General features: G+C 42.1%; 1 protein-coding gene across 4 annotated transcripts in view; it reads right to left on the bottom strand.

The window, feature by feature from the left end:
* LOC118115488 (nuclear factor 1 X-type) overlaps window positions 1–8,831 on the bottom strand; it is a 110,391-nt gene extending 101,560 nt beyond the window's left edge. For all 4 annotated transcript variants that reach the window (XM_035166669.2, XM_035166685.2, XM_035166747.2 and 1 more), the window contains exons 1-2: window positions 8,706–8,831; window positions 1,830–1,913 (exon numbers count right to left, since the gene is read on the bottom strand). In XM_035166669.2, coding sequence (XP_035022560.1) covers window positions 1,830–1,913; window positions 8,706–8,708 — 87 coding nt within the window. In that variant the 5' untranslated portion in view covers window positions 8,709–8,831. The remainder of the gene's footprint in view (window positions 1–1,829; window positions 1,914–8,705) is intronic.
* Between the last annotated feature and the right edge of the window lie 9,141 nt (window positions 8,832–17,972).

The raw sequence follows: 17,972 nt of genomic DNA, 5'->3' as shown, positions 1-17,972 counted from the left end.
TGAGTCGTCCATCTCAGCATTCAATACCGGCGCTCAGCTTGGCCGTAACAAACAAACTATAGCAACGGCAGGAGTTGCAAAACACTGACGCCCAGGTTTCCTTTTCAAACTCTCTCTCTCTCTCTCTCTCTCTCTCTCTCTCTCTCTCTCTCTCTCTCTCTCTCTCTCTCTATCTCTCTCTCTCCCTCTCTCTCTCTCTCTCCCTCTCTCTGCCCATGACCGAACAGTCCAGCCTGACCATCACCTAAGAAAGCCCCTGGAGCTCCCTGTAGGACTCCGGTGGTTTCCGAGTCCATGTTTGCCATTAGAACGCACATGAGAAAACCATATGGTGTGTCTAAACTTAGCATGTTGTGGTCTTCCATTGACAAACGCAGCACTGCCCATATACTTGCTGTTTACCATCGCCTGTGGCTAGGCCATTAAATATTGAAAGTGATGTAGCATACTGATACTGCCATTAGCATGCTAAATGTGTGAGACAGGTGGTCGAGGCCGCCTTTCTAAAGGCTGCAAAAATGTGAAATGGAAAAATGTGCGTTGCCGTACCGTTTACTACACCGTACAGTGTCAATATTGTTCGAGTGAGTTGTTTATGTGTGCTCTGGGAGAGAGCACGCCAGTCAAATGCACACAGGCATATGCAAGCAGAAAGAAATGGCTGACTGGCTGTTATGGCTGACAAGCATATCATACACAGTGTGTGGATCCCAGAGACTCTATGGATCTGTTAGCAATCTGAGTGTGTGTGTGTGTGCTGAGCAATGTGTTATGCCTGCTGCTTTTTGTGTGTGTGTGTGTGTGTGTGTGTGTGTGTTTACTGTGTGCAGTCGCTGCTCGTACGTTTTTGACTCGGACCGGTTCGGATTACTGCGTCTCTGCCATGTTTGTATTCAACAGGAAGAAAACATATAGACTTATTTTCCTAGTCTTGGTGTTTTCATTCTTTAATTTTAGCTGTAAATGCAACATGTCATTTTACAGCACACGGGCCAAAGGAACCATTGTGCAGGCAGTCCAACAGTTATCTCTAAACTCAACCTGAAAGACAATGTTTTTCCAAAGTCGTCAAAGTGACCTAACGCAGTACACATCATGTACAGAAAACGTGCTGAAAAAAAAAATCTCCAATCTGGTAATGTTTTGCATTTCATGTTGTTTTAACTGGCTGCTGGCCTCGTCCTCCATGTAAAGAAAACTTGTCCGGACTCTGCAGCAAAGCCAAACTTCTGACAAGAGCAAATAATACCTTGTATGAGAAAAATACATGTCACAGAAAAGTGGACTGCATCATACAGTGTTTTCTCGGAGCAGTGTTACCGCACATGAGCACAGTTGACAGATGAGTTCAGGACATCCATGATGATATGTGGGAGATTTCTACAGGAAGTGGATATAAAAGCATGCTAGAAGCGGAATGTCGACACTCAAAAATGTTGATGTATTTCCTGGACACATTAACCCCAGAACCTCCGATTCAAGATGTGAAAGAATGAACATAATTTTGTGGTTAACGTCCCCATGGTGAAGTGTGACCGTGTAAAAAATGATTGTGCTGCATGCTCCGCTGAGTCTTTTGTGCTCTGAATGCCCTCCTCCTCTCAGCCGCAGTAAAACTTTTACAGGGGGAACGAGGAGATTGTTCCTAATGGAGCGGGGTTTGTTTGTGTGTCCAGCAAATAAAGTTTGGGACATTGATACAATCACAAGGACAGATGTAGAGCTGTTGTAGTGAGTGTGTGTGTGTGTGTGTGTGTGTGTGTGTGTGTGTGTGTGTGTGTGTGTGTGTGTGTGTGTGTGTGTGTGTGTGTGTGTGTGTGTGTTTATACCCTGTATGTATCGGAGACGAGGAAACATTCAGGCATCCCTGGGCCTCGAGCAGGATCGTCGTTTACCAGGTAGGTGTCAGTAGCCTAAAAAAACAGGGAGAGGGTTCGTCAGTTAGGTTTAGTACCACAGTGATTTACAATTAATCATTCAATCAACAGTTATTTGTATAGCCCATATTCACAAATAACAATTTGCATCTTATCAATCTGTAGAAGATGCAACATCCTTGGTTCTTATCCCATTTTTGCCATAATATTAGCAACGGCAAGTCACCAGTTTGTTAATTGAATGGCTACTTGAACCTTTTAGGCTCCTATTAGAAGAATAGACTCACGATGGACATTGACAATTGACAAATGACATTTCCTAAATTTAACAGGCAGTGACATTTGCTGTTCTTTGACAGCAAAACGAGCCTCAATAAATAACACAATTAAAAAAACACAAATACTGACAATTTATAATAATTTGGAGAAACATTTGTCATGTCCTGAAATCCCCCATGTCTTTTTCTTGCTTCCTCTTTGAGACACAACATAGCTAAAAATGTACCTGTGTTGTGTGAGACAGTCTCCTAACCCCTGTCTGTTTCATTTCTCCACAGAAAGCACAGCACCTGCTTACAACTCTTGCACTATACATCCACAGCCAGACTGTCTGTAAGTAGCAGTGTGCATGCATGTGTGTGTCTGTAAGTGTGCATTCAGGGAGCTTCATTTGTATTCTAAGTCAAGCAGGCAGGCAGACAGGCAGGGTTCTGGCAGGGCCCGGAGCTGTGAAATGGGCTCTCCTTGCAGTTCTGCCATTGATTGGATCAACCTATCCCACTCTACTTAGCCGAAGGGAGCCCAAATCCCACAGCCGCTGTGCCGTTCTGTGAAATCCTATTTCATTTCACAACTTTAACGGATAAAAAAGCGTGCACGCACATGCATGTGCCAGCCCCGAGACCCCATGCCACATTTATTTAGCCCGAACGGGAGCAGAGAGAAAGCAGTGCATGGAGGTTGTGTGGAAACGTTTAAATGCACGCGCACACATAGTCTCACCCTCTTGAAAATATAATCACCTGCATGTACAGTATATACATTTTTTTCCATGCGCTCTCTGCCTCGCACACAAACACACAGCGACAACACACGAGCACACGCACACACCAGCGCACACGTGCATACCACTTACGCAGACACACAGACACAAACCCCATAATAAGAGCCAGACGTTGGCAGACCACACAGCCCTGAGTTGTGGTGAAAACAAAGGCTATTCATATCCTTCGCAATGAGAGGTCTGTACAGCTAACTCTCCTTCTCCCTCTCTCCCCCGTCTCTCCCCTCAGCTTTTTATTACAGATAATCTGCACTCGCAAACCTTCCATTTTCCTGCAATTGTGCAATTTCTAATCATCTTTATTAGTCCATAAACATGTTTTTTTTTTTTACTTTTAGTCTCACTTTATAGCTCGGGCCCTCGGCTCCTTAAGGGGGCAACACAGTGCCTATTGTTGAGTTTCAAGAAGAGGATGAAGCCAGGAACGGAGTGAGAGAGGCCTGCTGATAAGACAGCAAAGCATTATGGGAATCGGGTAGCGGAGTTCCTCAGATGCATGCATGCGTTGCCATCCTCACACACATACACACACCCACACACACACAATCACACTCATACAAACCAAAATGCAAACACTCTAGGTCTGCCAGGCCACATGTGTCTGATAATGAGATGATGCATCTGATTGGCCGGCGGTGGGAATAATGGCCAGGATCCACGGCACCTGTGTGGGGATCCGCACCATGGCAGAGTCTGCCGACTTTACCAGCGAGCAGACCACAATGCATCAGGTGTGCTGGAGCCTCTGTGATTGGCTGTCCCCAGCCAGAAACAGGATCAGGTGCACGAGCAAACCCCCTCTGATTGGTTGAGTCGGGCCCAAAAAGCTGCGGGTGGGAGAGGGCTGTTTTTATTGGCTGCCACTGCCTCATTCTGCTGGTGAATGGGTGTCTGAGTGGATGGCACCGGGACAACTGGTTCAACTGAGACTGTGCGAGACAACATAGTGAGTATTTGAGAGTATCTTTTGTACATATGTAGCCCTTCACATAAGGCGAATCTCTGTGTTACTAACTTGACCCGAGGAGCTCGTTGGAACAATGTGAAAACAAAAAAATATCAACCACACTCCAACAATAGATCATTTGCTCTCATTTCATATTAACCAGCCAACAAAGACGAGTTTAACCGTCCTCTTTATGTTGTCAGCCACAGAAACAAGTGTTGATGAACCGCCATCCCATTGTGCTACGGCGAATAACACGAAGCTAATGAATAGGCTAAGCTCTGTACCTGCCACTGGGGAGGCCATGCTGACTCCCTTTGTAGTAAATCCCAAAAAAACTCCAGGCCCCTGAACGCTCTCTCCTGCAGCAGTGTATGAATTATATATTGTACTATATATACAGAACATATGCCCAGCCCATATGGCCAGCCCTGAGCAAAAAAATCTCAAAGCCCTTCTTAATTAACATTTTAGAGGGAAGATTCGGAGGCGGGAGACTGAGTCAGTGACCTATTTGGAGTCCATCATCGCCCAGTGCAAATGTGTTAATTGAGACAGATTTTCCCACTCCACAAATATGTGGCATAGGGGATGTGATGGAGGATTTTTTTTCTCTTTTCTTTTTTTTTTTGTCCGAGCCATCTGATCTAAGGTAGGGCTATAGGATCTCTTTTAAACTGAATTTCCTGTTGCATCCACCGACAAAAGAGGACACTTCTCTTTCACTTTTCTCCCTCACTATAGCTCACAAAGTCTTTCCTTGGCTCGCTCTCTATCTGTCGCTCTATCTCTCTGGGTATATGTGTTGACGACCATATGGCCAAATTCTTTGGAGGTGAGATCTCCAAAACCTGCTCGCCCGCACACACACGCACACACACGTCCACACACACACCTCCATAGAGCTTTGTGTATGAAAGGCCCTGATGGTGGAATTTGCTCTCAGATGGCTCCATTTTAAAGCACATGAATGGCAACATATCAATGATCCTTCTCTCTGTCTTTCTGTCTCCCTGCATCTCACATTTGCAGTCACACACACACACACACACATACACACACACACACTAATTCGCCACCTACACACAAAAACGTACTCTGCTCACACACATACACACACATTGTGCAGCGCTATCCTTGTTTCAAAAAATGTTTTTATTTTGGCGGCTGCAAAATCATCAAACACAACTATTACCATCGTTGTCATTATATCTTTTTAAAAAACATGATTATTACCACCGCCATTGTGTCTTTAAAGTGTTTTCATCATCATGGTTTGGTGGCGGAAAATAACATTGCCAAGTTTAAGGCGCGGGATTGAAAATGGGGGGATGGGGAGAGAGAGAGAGACAGAGAGAGTCCAGCCAACCTGCGTGAGATGGCAACCACTTCAAAGATGCCGGGCCGCACCGGCGATCTGTTCCACGGTGTGTGAGGGGTGTATGAAAGGAAGAGATGGCCGCTGTGTGAGTCCCTGCCAAAGCTACCTCAGGGAGAAATGTTGGAAAAATGTGATTTTTCACACAGCTATCTCAGGAGGGCGAAAGCAAAACGGGGGGAGAATAAGAAAGAAGATGAGAAACTGAAGGGCTGCATTATAAAAAGAAGGATGGATGGATGGCTGAGCAGAGTGGGGCTAATTATTTCACTCCACTTGTGAGTCCTGAAGGTTTTGTTGGGTCTGAAGCAGAGCCAACACGCAGTGCTGAAGATTGCATTTGGCTTAATTGTGCAGTTGCGTTTTAACACAATAGTAAACGGTGGGATTCTGGAGACGGCATGAGGCGCGCGGTGTGAACAGTTTCTGTTAAGGAGGCCTGACTGCAGGAGGCGAGAGTGTAAAAATAATTTCAGATGACTTCAGCAGAAAGACATTTGACTTTTGCCAGAAAGTCAATCGTGTGTGTGTGTGTGTGTGTGTGTATGTGCGTGTGTGTAGCTCAAATCAAAGGTTCCTACTATATGTAAATGAGCTGGGTGAGATGGAACTTTTAAATACCTGAGTAATAGGTGTGAAACTACGCCAGCCCTAACAATACCTGTCCCAACTCAATGTAGCCTATCGAACAAAAAAATATATAAATAAAAATACATCCCTCCAACCGCAACAGTTACAATGAAACAAGTATGAACAGAGCACACACACGGTGACACACCCCAACACTCCTTTGGCCTCGCACCTCGCCTGTCGACTACCGATCCTGCTCGACAGGCTCGGCTCTGGATTGCGGCCTTCAGATAGTGCCATGCCAACTGTAACACTGAACTTCCCGGGCCGCGGTATTTTCCCTGCATGCCACGCTGCAATGAGGCCTACAGGTAACCCAAAGCCACTGGCACCCCGTCCCCTCCGACATGGATCCCTACTGTAGTTTCTTTTTTTGAAACAGCCAAACCGCACTCTCTCAGTTAAGACCCAGCCTCCTCACCGGCTAAGTGCTTCTAACAATGAGGTTTGGGCTGGTACAATCAGCCCTTTGTGTCACACAAGGACTGATCCATGGGGAGATTTTCTTGCGGTTATGGTTCTACTACAGCAGAGTTCACCACAAAGACCAGGAAGCATGGAGTGTCATTACAAAACACACACACACTCATTATGACTCAGTAGGGTAGCGTGTTGAGCTCATTTCAAACATCTCACCCACTTCCAACTCAACTGAAATGATACCCTAAAAATTTACTTAAAAGGCATGCTAAGGTTCACGCCCACCCCCTTGCTTGGCACCAATAATGGCCTTGGCTTTGGTTTGACTGACAGGTTCTGTGGTTGGCAGGTTTTTCTCAGCAACAACCAAAGTGCAACTGACTGTGAAATTATAGGCCGGCTATAAAAACAAAATGAAGATTGTAATATCACTGCCAATTACCAAGCATTGTCTGTTGATGCGTTCACCTTAAGATCTAAAGACGCGTAATTGAACAGCTGACATCGCAAATCACATGGGAGCTGCAGTCAGGGTGTTCGAGCTGATATCTGGGCTGTTGTGCAAGGTATATGATGTGTAGGTGTCACATCTGCTGTCCCACACGACCACACACACACACACACACACACACACTTGAAAATAGGTTCTCAAATCTTGCTCATTCACACAGTTGCACATTTAGGTTTCTACTGTAAATGTGTCTGATGACCATAAATCAGCAAAATAAGACTTAAATACATGTCACTTAATGCTCTAAATATTAATGCAGTAAAAAAACACACACAAACAAAACAACTCTTCACAACCACCCTGAAGTGGAAATAAAACCCTCTGAATGTCACCACACTACACCTCTGGCAAAACAAATGAAAAAATATCCTTTGGGTAACTTGTGTAATATGGGTAATGTGTCATTTCAAAAAATAAATAAATAGCTCTTAAATATCAGGAATTAAGTTTCCAATTATATAAGTTATAAATAATATTAACTTTATTTGTATTGCACTTTTCAATACAAGTAACACAATGCTTTACAACACACGTGTTCGAACTGTTGAGCACATATTTTCTTTTTGCCTTTGCTTTTTCTGTTGTATTGGCGAGACATGGTCTTTACGTGTCACAGACAGACATTTCCAAATTACTTCCAAATGTTTCAGTCTATATAAAATATAAAATATTTGTATTTTATTTTGTAGAGTCTCAAATGTCCGAAGCTCAGATTTGCCGAGAGCCGATGAAAAGCTTGTCTGTGTAACAGAGTGAAGCTTTGGATCAGCTGCTGTTAAAGAGCTGCATTGTTACTGCTATATTCATATTGTTAATAAAAGTTTACTCTCTGATAATATGTGCACAATATAATTGAGTTGCAACAAAATGACCTTAAACAAATCTGTTTTTAATAGAAGCTTATGGTAAATTATACCAATTTAAAAAAAGATTATTAGTTCATTAACACGGGGGACCATGATTCTTCTCTCTCTTATTCGTGCTTCGTGCGCTACGAGCTCTCACAGCACTTGCTCTCGGGCACAAGACGCACAGTGTCACCTCACCTCACCTCTCCACCCTCTTATAGTCGCTAAAGTGTCATCAGCTACGCAACTGAAGTACCCATTGATAAAAAAAAACCAGTAGCACAGACAGACGGGGAATAAACCAAAGGACGGTGCAGCAAATCTGCATGTGATGAAGAATATTATCATCCTGATATTTAGTTATATAGTTATAATAATAAGTCAATAAATACTCTCTCTCTTTCATAAATAAATATGTAAATATAAATATATATATTTATACACTGGCCTCTTAGATCGTCTCATTCTGTGTCCACATGTGCGTTTTATTCTGTTTGCAGGAAGATCAGGCTCCATTTTATCAATGACTGAATACTGGGCTATAATGTATATCTGTCAAGAACTTCAGCCTGCACGTTGTTAACCCCTCACGGAGGGAACACTGATGTTAAATAGGAAACAGATTTTTCTTCATATTATGCAAGAAAAATAAATATTTTAGCAAGGGAAAGCATAAAATAGCATATAGTTCCCGATAAACAGGTTAGTTTAGATTTAATGCTTATATAATGGATACGAATTTAATTAATTAGGGTGAGTTTACAATATCCCTAATTATCAAATTTGGCAGGAAAGCAAGGTCAAGGTGCTTTACATACACACACACGCACACACACGCGCGCGCACGCAGGCGTGTTGTCGCCTCGTCATCTGTGGCCTCTCACTGCAGCAGCCAAATCAAAACTTTAGATCTTTTACAAAGTCATTATAAAAAACCTAAAACTACAGGGATGTGGTTAAACACAGTTTATTTTCAGACTTCACCCCTTATAGACCCGACAGAGGGGAACTATTGAGTTACACAGCACGTACCATTATAGCGTGGGGAGATCTGCCAACCCTCTCAATGCCCCATTTTCCTTTAAAAGTTCGCCTTCCAAAAAAAGTGAGAGAGGGAGTCAGGGCAGAGGGAGGAAGACTTGGTCTCTTCGCTGTTGCCGGAAGCAAAAAAACAGGACCTTTAAACAAGTCGGCCTTAGGCCCAGATAGAAAAAACACACACGCTCTTTGAAAAGTGGGTCCACTCTGCAAGAGATAGAGGAAAGGAGGACAGCAGCAGCTCCGAGCCCTCCGTCTACGGCTGTTTGGCCTCAGATGCGCCCATGTCCAGCGGGGAGACGTCTGCGTCAAAGTCCCGAGGTGCGTCCTTCAGCGGCTCAACTTCTCCAGTTTGACTGCTATGAAAAAAAAACTCCCCGATTTAATATTTACAACTCGATGAAATCAATGGACGGGAGCGCGTGGTGCAGAGTAAGTTTTCTTTCTGTTATTCTGTTCCGTGCGCAGCCTTCATTTGCAGTCGGGCAGCTTCTGTCTCCAAAACGTGTCCAAAAGCGGCTGTCTCCTGCGCCGCGCGTCCGATCTGTTTTACCCCTCGTATCTCTCTCTCTCTTCCTCTCTCTCCTCTCTCTCTTGTTCCAAACGCACGCAGACACACACACGACGCGCACGCACACGCACACACGGGGAGTTACACACACAAACGGGGGGACACCCAGGGTCCCTCGCCGCCGCCCTCCTCCTCCTCAGAGCTGACGAGATGAAAGAGCGGCTTCATGCGTTTCTCTCTGGCTCCTGCCTCAGATCGCTGCAGCCTCTCCACCGCCGGCAGCAGCAGCAGCAGCAGAATGCCGGCACAGCGACGCGCCGTCGGTCCCGGAGCTTCAGCGAGGCTCCGCGGGTGCCTCGGTCGGTGCGTAAAAATGGAAGCTCTCCGTGCGCTCCGGCAGATCGCCTGTAACACTTCCGCTCCCCAAAAATATCAGCCACTAAATAGCTCACCTCACCAGAGTGCGCCCTGTTTACGCACACACACACGTACACACACACACACACACACACACACACACAGTGATAGACGGGGAATTAGGGCACTTGTTCACAGTGGCGGTGGGGGCCGATGCTTCAGCCGGCAGCGCGGAGCTGGTGAATTATTAAGGTGAATTATTAATAAAGCGAACGGTGTGCAGTCTGTCGCGGGGAGAGCGCAGCGGCCACGGGAGCAGCTGCGGCTTTAGGAGCATTAGGAGGACCAGGGGCTAAATCACGGATGGCGGGGATTAGGTCTGCACTGGCTCCTACCTACCGCCTGCGTGTACTGAAGGCTCCGCAGAGCATGGCACTGTGCGTGGACTCTGCGTGCGCACGACCTCGGACCTGCTTCCTAGATTTTAACGTTACAATGTGCAGCAGAGATAAAGACAAACAAAGGTCAATGGGTCCATTTGAAGAGAGAGGAGCCGGTAATAGAACCAGTGAACTCTTGGTTGCAGTGCAGTTGATTATGTAGATATAAAACTGTCATTGGATCCAAAGGTATGTTGCTCATATGAGCCGGTTCAGATGGTTCATGAGAGCAGGGCTTATACATGTTGTATTTTGTGCCTGTATGAGGTTAAATGCATTCTGTTAATAATGTTATTCGTTATAATGGTATAGTTAAGGAGTCTTAACTTTAAGGCTCTGAGTCTCGCAACAGAATGACGCAGGGAAGCAACAGGATTAAATGTGTCTGAGATGCCACACAGTGCCGACATATTGTGGGCCATACAGAATCTGACTGTGGGGAACTAACTCCAAACACAAACACACACACACACACACACACACTCACACACACACACACACACACACACACACACACACACACACACACACACACACACACACACACACACACAGGAAATACATTTTTAAAGTAAGTGTTGATTGGGGTTGGGAGCAGAGGCCTGAGCAGCAGCAGCAGGAGGAGTCAGGCCCCACACATCCAACACGAGACAAGAGAAAGACACGAGTAAAACACATGTGGACATGATGCGATTATTTAGGCAAATGGCCCAAAGGGAAGTTGAAGAAGTCAGCGGTGTTTCATTTTAAGATATCGACGCTTATGGAGACAACGTGTCCTGGAATGAAGAGAGGAGAGAACCCAATAAGAACAAGAGGAAACAGACAATAATAAGAGCAGATAAAAATGATTTCATCAAACCAAACATTTTAGAAATTGAAATAAGAAACGGATTTGAAAGGCGTGTGCGCAACTCTTGGCTCTGCACCTTTATGATATAATCACATGTAAAAGTCCTCCTCTGTTTCTCCTCTTCTTTCATAACCAACCTGTCAAACCTCAGACTTTTCTAAACAAATATAAACATGTGATTTACATATAATAAATATCTCTGCTGCCGCCTCATGTGACTGTGCCCGCGATGGTCCTCATTGTCCGGACACCAAACCAGCACCAGATATATTTCTGCCTGTAAAATCTCGTTGCGTGTGTCGTTATCTGTCTTTTTTTATTTTAATCAGACGTCTACTGACATTCCTCCAACATGACGGTTTATCAATAATTAAATGTTGACCTCCCCACACATTTGGCCTCATCAATTATTCAGCTTTAATTGAATTTGTGATTTTTTTTGTTTCAGTCCAATTCGGGAGATTCGGTTTAACGAGACGATGTGGTGATATGATCTTGTGAGGGCTTTTGGAAGGTTATTTTATTACTATTATCTTTATCATTAATTCAAATATTTTCATATAATGGAGGCCGCATTTGGCCTTTTACTCAACGGTGATTTCTAGTTTTTGTTTCACGTAGAAATCAACAGAGCCTCTTCAGATAAACATTAGTTCTGTAAATTGGACTTTAGAAAAATACAAATAATTTACAGTAGCCTACTTCAAGTATAATGTACTTTCCCTGCAAGTCAACTTAATCCTATAGTGACATATAGCCATTGACTGCTATAAGACATGTTTTGTAATGGATTAATAAATATTCTTCAATATTTCGATTTTATTTTGAATACATAAAAAAGCTTCCTTTGCCAATTTCATTTTACTTTGAAAAAAGTGGGTATATAAATGTTCACGTGCTTAAATATGACTATTTTGGCACACGTGCTTTTTCTGTGACACGTGTGGTTAAAAAAAACTTTAACCTTTTTCCCCAAATTATTATTATTTTACCAGGCTAATGATATTGTAATTTTAAATGTAAAATAAAAACAAAGTACATGTTGCTGCAGTGACTCGTTAACAATGCTGGCACTCACAAGACTAATGAAATATGAACTGGCGCAAGGCTGAATGGATTAAAAGAAAAGAATAAGGAAAATTTCACATTAACCTCAGCAAGAGATGTAATAATATACATTTTTAAACACTGTGATCATAACATTAACAGTAATAATAATAACAATATCAACAATATAATATTAACGACAACAACAATAATGATAATATAATAGCCACATTCATATTTCTACAGGTTTTGTTGATTCATTGATTAAATGACATGTCTGCCTATAAACGGGTGTATAATTTCCAAAGTTTATACAACGACCTATTCAAATGTGTTTTTTCGTTTGGTTGAATATTAATTCTCGTCTCTTTTTTACAGATGCTGCTTGAAGCTCACACACGCCTGACGGCCTGTTTGGAGAATGACCAGACGATTGGAAAAAAACCAAAAACTGCCTCTAAACCCTCGAATAATCCCACTACACGACTTTTCCACGTCTTAGCCCCCTTCATTCAATTTACAAGTAGAACAGTTGAGTGAGACCACCCTGTGTCCGAAGATTGGTGCAGGCCAAACTGATTCTATGGAAACCTGCTCCTGAAACATGTCAATAAAATCGAGAAAAACATGTTTGCAAAACGAAAAAAATAATCTACACCTTTATTTTATATTATTCTGCTTACAATCGAAAACAAATGTTTATTAGTACAATCAGACACTCAGGTGCTTTATCACACAAACAGATTGTGTGTTTGAAAATCGACTCAGCACCAACCAAAGTGAAAAAGCTTTTTCAAGTAAATACTTTTTTTTGTTGTGAAATGGCTCTGAAACAGGATATTTCTAAAATCTAAATACTGCAGGAAAAAAAGGAGAAATACATTTTCTCAGCAACACACCTTTGTAATTCAACATTGCTGGAAAAAAGAAAGACAAGCATGTTGTCAAGTCATTTAAAAAGTAATAATGCATGGAGTTTACTTATAGATTGCATTTTTTTGAGAAATTTCCCAAAAAAATGGGTCTATATAGTAAAATACACTAAACTAAACTAATATTGCACTGTTGATGAGCATTAACATATTTTAGAATACAACAAAGAGCAACACATTATACAAATATATAATAAAACAGCAACATTGGTCTTTATTTTCAAAGAATATGGAATAAAAGTTGTGAAGTTGTTTAACTTAATTAAGAATCAACTAAATTCTTCACAAATCACAAATCTCTACTCATTGTATTCTCATCGAATCATTACATAGAGGAAACCCAATTGCATTTGTCTATTAATGTGGTTGAAATAATAATTTATACTCCCTCCTTCTGATGCTGATGCACCATATGCTTGTAGCAGCATGACCTAATTTAAATCACACAATAATTCTCATGTATTTCTTAAAATAATGCAAATGAAATGTGGTCTAAGTTGATGCTCCGTGAACTATTTGGTTTAATAAATCAAAATCAAATCAACGTTTAAATTATTGTAGACAGAAATAAAATAATCCATATCATTTAGTCATAAACCTTTTACATATTAAAGCAAGATGTATGAAATCAGCCACCCACAGAAAAGTTAAAGTTTCATTCCTTTTCAGGGAAAACAGAAAAGAGTCATTCTGAAAAAAAAAAGAAAATAATTTGTTTTAAAAGCAAAAAAACAAACTGAAGGAACTGGCATGACCCTGATCGTGTAAGGCAACCTATGAGCGTCAATTAGGCTGAAGTGTGGGTTAATGAAAGCCCTGAGCGCTGAGCCTCACCACAGACCCCTGAACCCGTCATTACTGCACACCACAGTGGCTCTGATACCACGCTGTTATAAAGACCCAGCATCATGTGGGCACTAAGTTCCCCAAACCTCACTGAGAGAGGAGAAATGAACACTGTGGGCTCGGGCAGACAAAGTTCACACAACATGCAAGGACCCACATTCTTGTCTCTGAAACCCCCAATATGAATCACCCCAAATTACAAGTTGTACATAGCAGGCAGGAATAAGACTGCACGAAGCCACGACTGACAAGATGAAACAAATGATGGTGGGGAGAGATAATGCTATAAACTGCTGCGGTCAGTGGATGGCACTGAGTTAAGCTGCGGCGGATAAATAAATGTTCCCTTCTCAAACATGGACATGGCACCAACACGTGTTTACAAAAGGCTCAAAAAGTACAAACAGTGCAGAAATTGAGTCTGCAGACAAAGTGCAAGCTTAAATCAACAGGTATATATTTGAAAGAAATCAGTGAATATTCAGTTTAATAACAAGGAAAACAACATAAAAAAATTAAATAGTTTTCAGGTTTGAGGAGAACACAACAGCATAGGAAGTCTTTAGCTGTGAATCCTGAACTACGCCAAAAAGAGTTCCTCATAATAAACACAAAAGAAACATTTAATCAAAAACCATAAACAACAACTAATAATAATAAAACTGATAATAAAGAATATAAAAGAAACATCTTGAGTCAATGTCATGCAACCACAGAGAACAATCATGGCTGTGAGGAATTTAGAAATCAGTCAAACACAAGTTACACCTGTCTAAACGTGCTGTAAAGTTAATGTGTGCTTCATAAATCACAGTTCTCTATTTGTGTGTAAAGTGATGATCTATTGTTGCAAAAGCTTGATATCTATAAACGTATAATTAACCCTGGCTCTCCTATAGCTCACGCTGCAACTTGAGTGTTATTTACAAGGTTACACACAAAGTCAAACATGCTGAATATCCCACACACAAACACTGGCAATAAGCTAAGCTATGCACAAAAGCTACAGCGGAGCAGTGGAATAGATGTGGAAATTAAAAGAAAAGCAAAAGCAGCTAGAAACCAGACTGCAGAGCAACAAAGTGCAACAGAAAACACAAATAAAAGGCCCCAGTCCCACTGTCCCTGTGCTGCACTGACGTCAGAGGAAAATGAAACGCTCCCTTGGCCTTAAACAAAATGTATTCTATACCAAAACCATAGATCAAACTCTGTTGAACTATTTTTTCCCCCTCTCTACAATCTTCATACCTCCCCCCGCTGAGAGAAGTGGCCCGCAGAATTCTGCGTCTCCATGCGAGAAGTGCAATAAGCAGTGGAAAGGAGAAAAACACAAGGCTCTTTTTGTCTGCGGCGGCCGAGGTTTTTATCCCCAGCATTGCCGAGCGTTGTCTAGCATTACAAATCTCTGCAGCCCTGGCCTGGATGGACACATGCAGGAGGGCTCTGCATGCTGGCCCTGCCTCGCTCTGTCTGCCTCCTGCCTTTACGCTCTGCCATGCAAATAAACCCAAATGAGAGAGAGAGAGAGGGCTGGAGATGGAGGGTTGTTGAAGGAGGGGGGGGAAGAGGGTAGGAAGGAAGGGAAATTAAAGGAAGAATGAAGGGATGAGGACGGCTGTGAAGGGGTAATGAAGAAATGTATGTGGCAAGTATAAGGGAGGAAGGAAATGGTTGGTCTGAAGGAGTTGCATAGGGACAAAAAAGAAGAGAAGTCTGTGTGTGTTTGTGTGCAAGAAGGGAGGAGAAAAGGAGTGAGTACTAAGCGGCCTTTGGAGGGGTGAGGAATGCCCGGCCCTGGCACAGGAGAATGGGACGGAGGGTGGAGTATGTTCACATCGCTGCTGCTGCTGCCAGCCGAGCACATTCCCTCTGCAGAGTCATGGAGACTTTTTAACCTACAGATATTGAAAAAAGTTTCCTTCGGGAGAGTTTTCCCACTGCGGAACAATGACGTAGGTCTTAAATGTGTTTTTATTTCTAGAAGGGGCTTTGAGCTTTATAACAGGTGCTGAAATAATCTGCTCAGGCCTTTTTTATACGATGATATTTTTTATTTTTCACTTGAAAGCATGCAGAGAAAGACAGCAAATCAAGCAATGTGCTTTAAATATATGGTGTTCCATCGTGCTTCTGGAAGGATGAACCAACCACTGCACACACACACACACATCATGTCATATGAACGGCCTTCTATTAGTCAACAATGAAACATGGATTTGTGATGTCATGAAGTACTAAGGACGTGTGTGTGGTCACGGATATTTTCATGAGCCTTGAGGATCTGACAATGTCATTAAAGCTCTTCAGTTTCTCTAATTTGACAACAATTACTATATTAATACTAATCTTCTCACATCCCTCGTCTACTTGAGGGAATTATGTGTAACAAAGTTCAATTACCCAAGTGCTTTACTCAAGTATATTTTTAAGGTACTTGTACACTGCCTCAGTATTTCTATTGTATGCTGCTCTACACGCCTACTCCACAATATTTCAGATGAATATGATTCTTTGTTACAGCTCATAGGCAATAGTTAAAACTAGCTAGTTAAACTAATAATTTAATAATACAAGACTGACATGATGAAACAAATGATATTTTGCTGCAGTCAGTGGATGGCACTGTTAAACTGCTGCTCATACATATTACCTTGGACCTATAATAATAATTCAGCAATATTTAATAATGTAATCCAGGTCCTTCATCTGCTTAATGAGTAATTTAACTTTTGATATTTTACATTTTGCTACATTTATATTGTCTCTTTACTACTTTTACTCTTAAGTTAAAGTATTTATATTGATTCACAGCTTTGTCATACTCTGCCTTTGACAGTGAGAGGTCAGTGGCAGAGGTCACGAGCCGGAGTTGATCAGACGTGAGGAACGTGACGAGCTGTTCGTGTTTCTCAACAGAGATCTCATCTTTCCAAGTATTCTGCTGTGATGGGTGTGTGCGTGCGTGTGTGCGTGTGTGTGTGTGTGTGTGTGTGTGTGTGTGTGTGTGTGTGTGTGTGTGTGTGTGTGTGTGTGTGTGTGTGTGTGTGTGTGTCTTTGTGTTTCAGCGGGTGCAATGGTTTATCAGTCGCTGGCATAAGGCTCAACTTTGATAACACACACACACAGACACACACACAAATACACACACACACAGTTTTACTTATGAGGTATGAGCTCAGTTGTGAATCAAATAGTTTGTACGAGGAAAAATGTTAGTCACAAGACAACAATGATAATATTAATCAGATTAAACAGAGCTGAAATGATTGGTCGATTATTTGATCAACAGAAAATTAATACGAAATATTTTAACATTCTTGAAATAATTTCATATTTTCTTTTGACGTAAAAATGCTAAATATTAGCTTTTTAATCTTTGGGTTTTTAACTGCTGATGGGGAAACTCAAACTTTTTGATGACATTGATAAATTATGGTTGGTGGTTTTAAAGGTTTATGCACATTTGACTATAGAAATATAAGAATATAATAAAATGTAAGAGATAATTGATTAATCAAAAAATAATTGATTATATAATTGATGATTCATTCATAAATTAACATAACCTTTGCTGCAGCCATATAATAATAATAAGAATGCTAATAACAACCACAATAATATTGATAATAATAATAATAATAATAATTATTATAATATCAAGACTTATAATAATAATAAGAGTTGTTGTCCTTAGGAACACACATACTCTCAAGGACACGCAATGACACGGGACACGCTGCAGTTTCTCTAAGGATTGTGTATCCTTGTGAATTCCCTGTGAAGATTCCCTGTGAGGACAGATCATCCCTCACATCTTTCTTCTTTGTGTCGCACACAGTTACACATTAACGTGAACTGATGTGAGGTCTCCACATCTCCACCCACTCTCTGTGAGCGGGGACAGCTTCAGTACCGAGTGGATTTGTTCTGGGCCGGGCAGGTCAGCGACGGGTCCACTGTAAAAGTTAGTTTTATGTTTTTCTGAAGAGGGGGTTTGAATGGAGGTTGTGTGTGTGTGTGTGTGTGTGTGTGTGTGTGTGTGTGTGTGTGCTCCCCCAGGAGAAAAGAGGACTCTAATCTGTTTTCCTGGCTCTTCTTTAAAGGGAGAGCAAGACACACTAGAGGCTCCCTCTGATCTGCTGCCCCATCCATCCCTCACTTTCCCTCTCTCTCTCCTCCATCTCTCCTTTTCCTCACTCCCATCATCTGTCTCTCGCTCCCTCTGCTTTTAGCCCTCGTTTTTCTCGGCCCCCTGTCCCTATGCTCTCTCAT

This window comes from Hippoglossus stenolepis, chromosome 2 (genome assembly GCF_022539355.2).
Source record: "Hippoglossus stenolepis isolate QCI-W04-F060 chromosome 2, HSTE1.2, whole genome shotgun sequence".
NCBI lineage: Eukaryota > Metazoa > Chordata > Actinopteri > Pleuronectiformes > Pleuronectidae > Hippoglossus > Hippoglossus stenolepis.
Note: the sequence above shows the minus strand (reverse complement) of the source record. Positions and strands in the feature narration are given on the sequence as shown.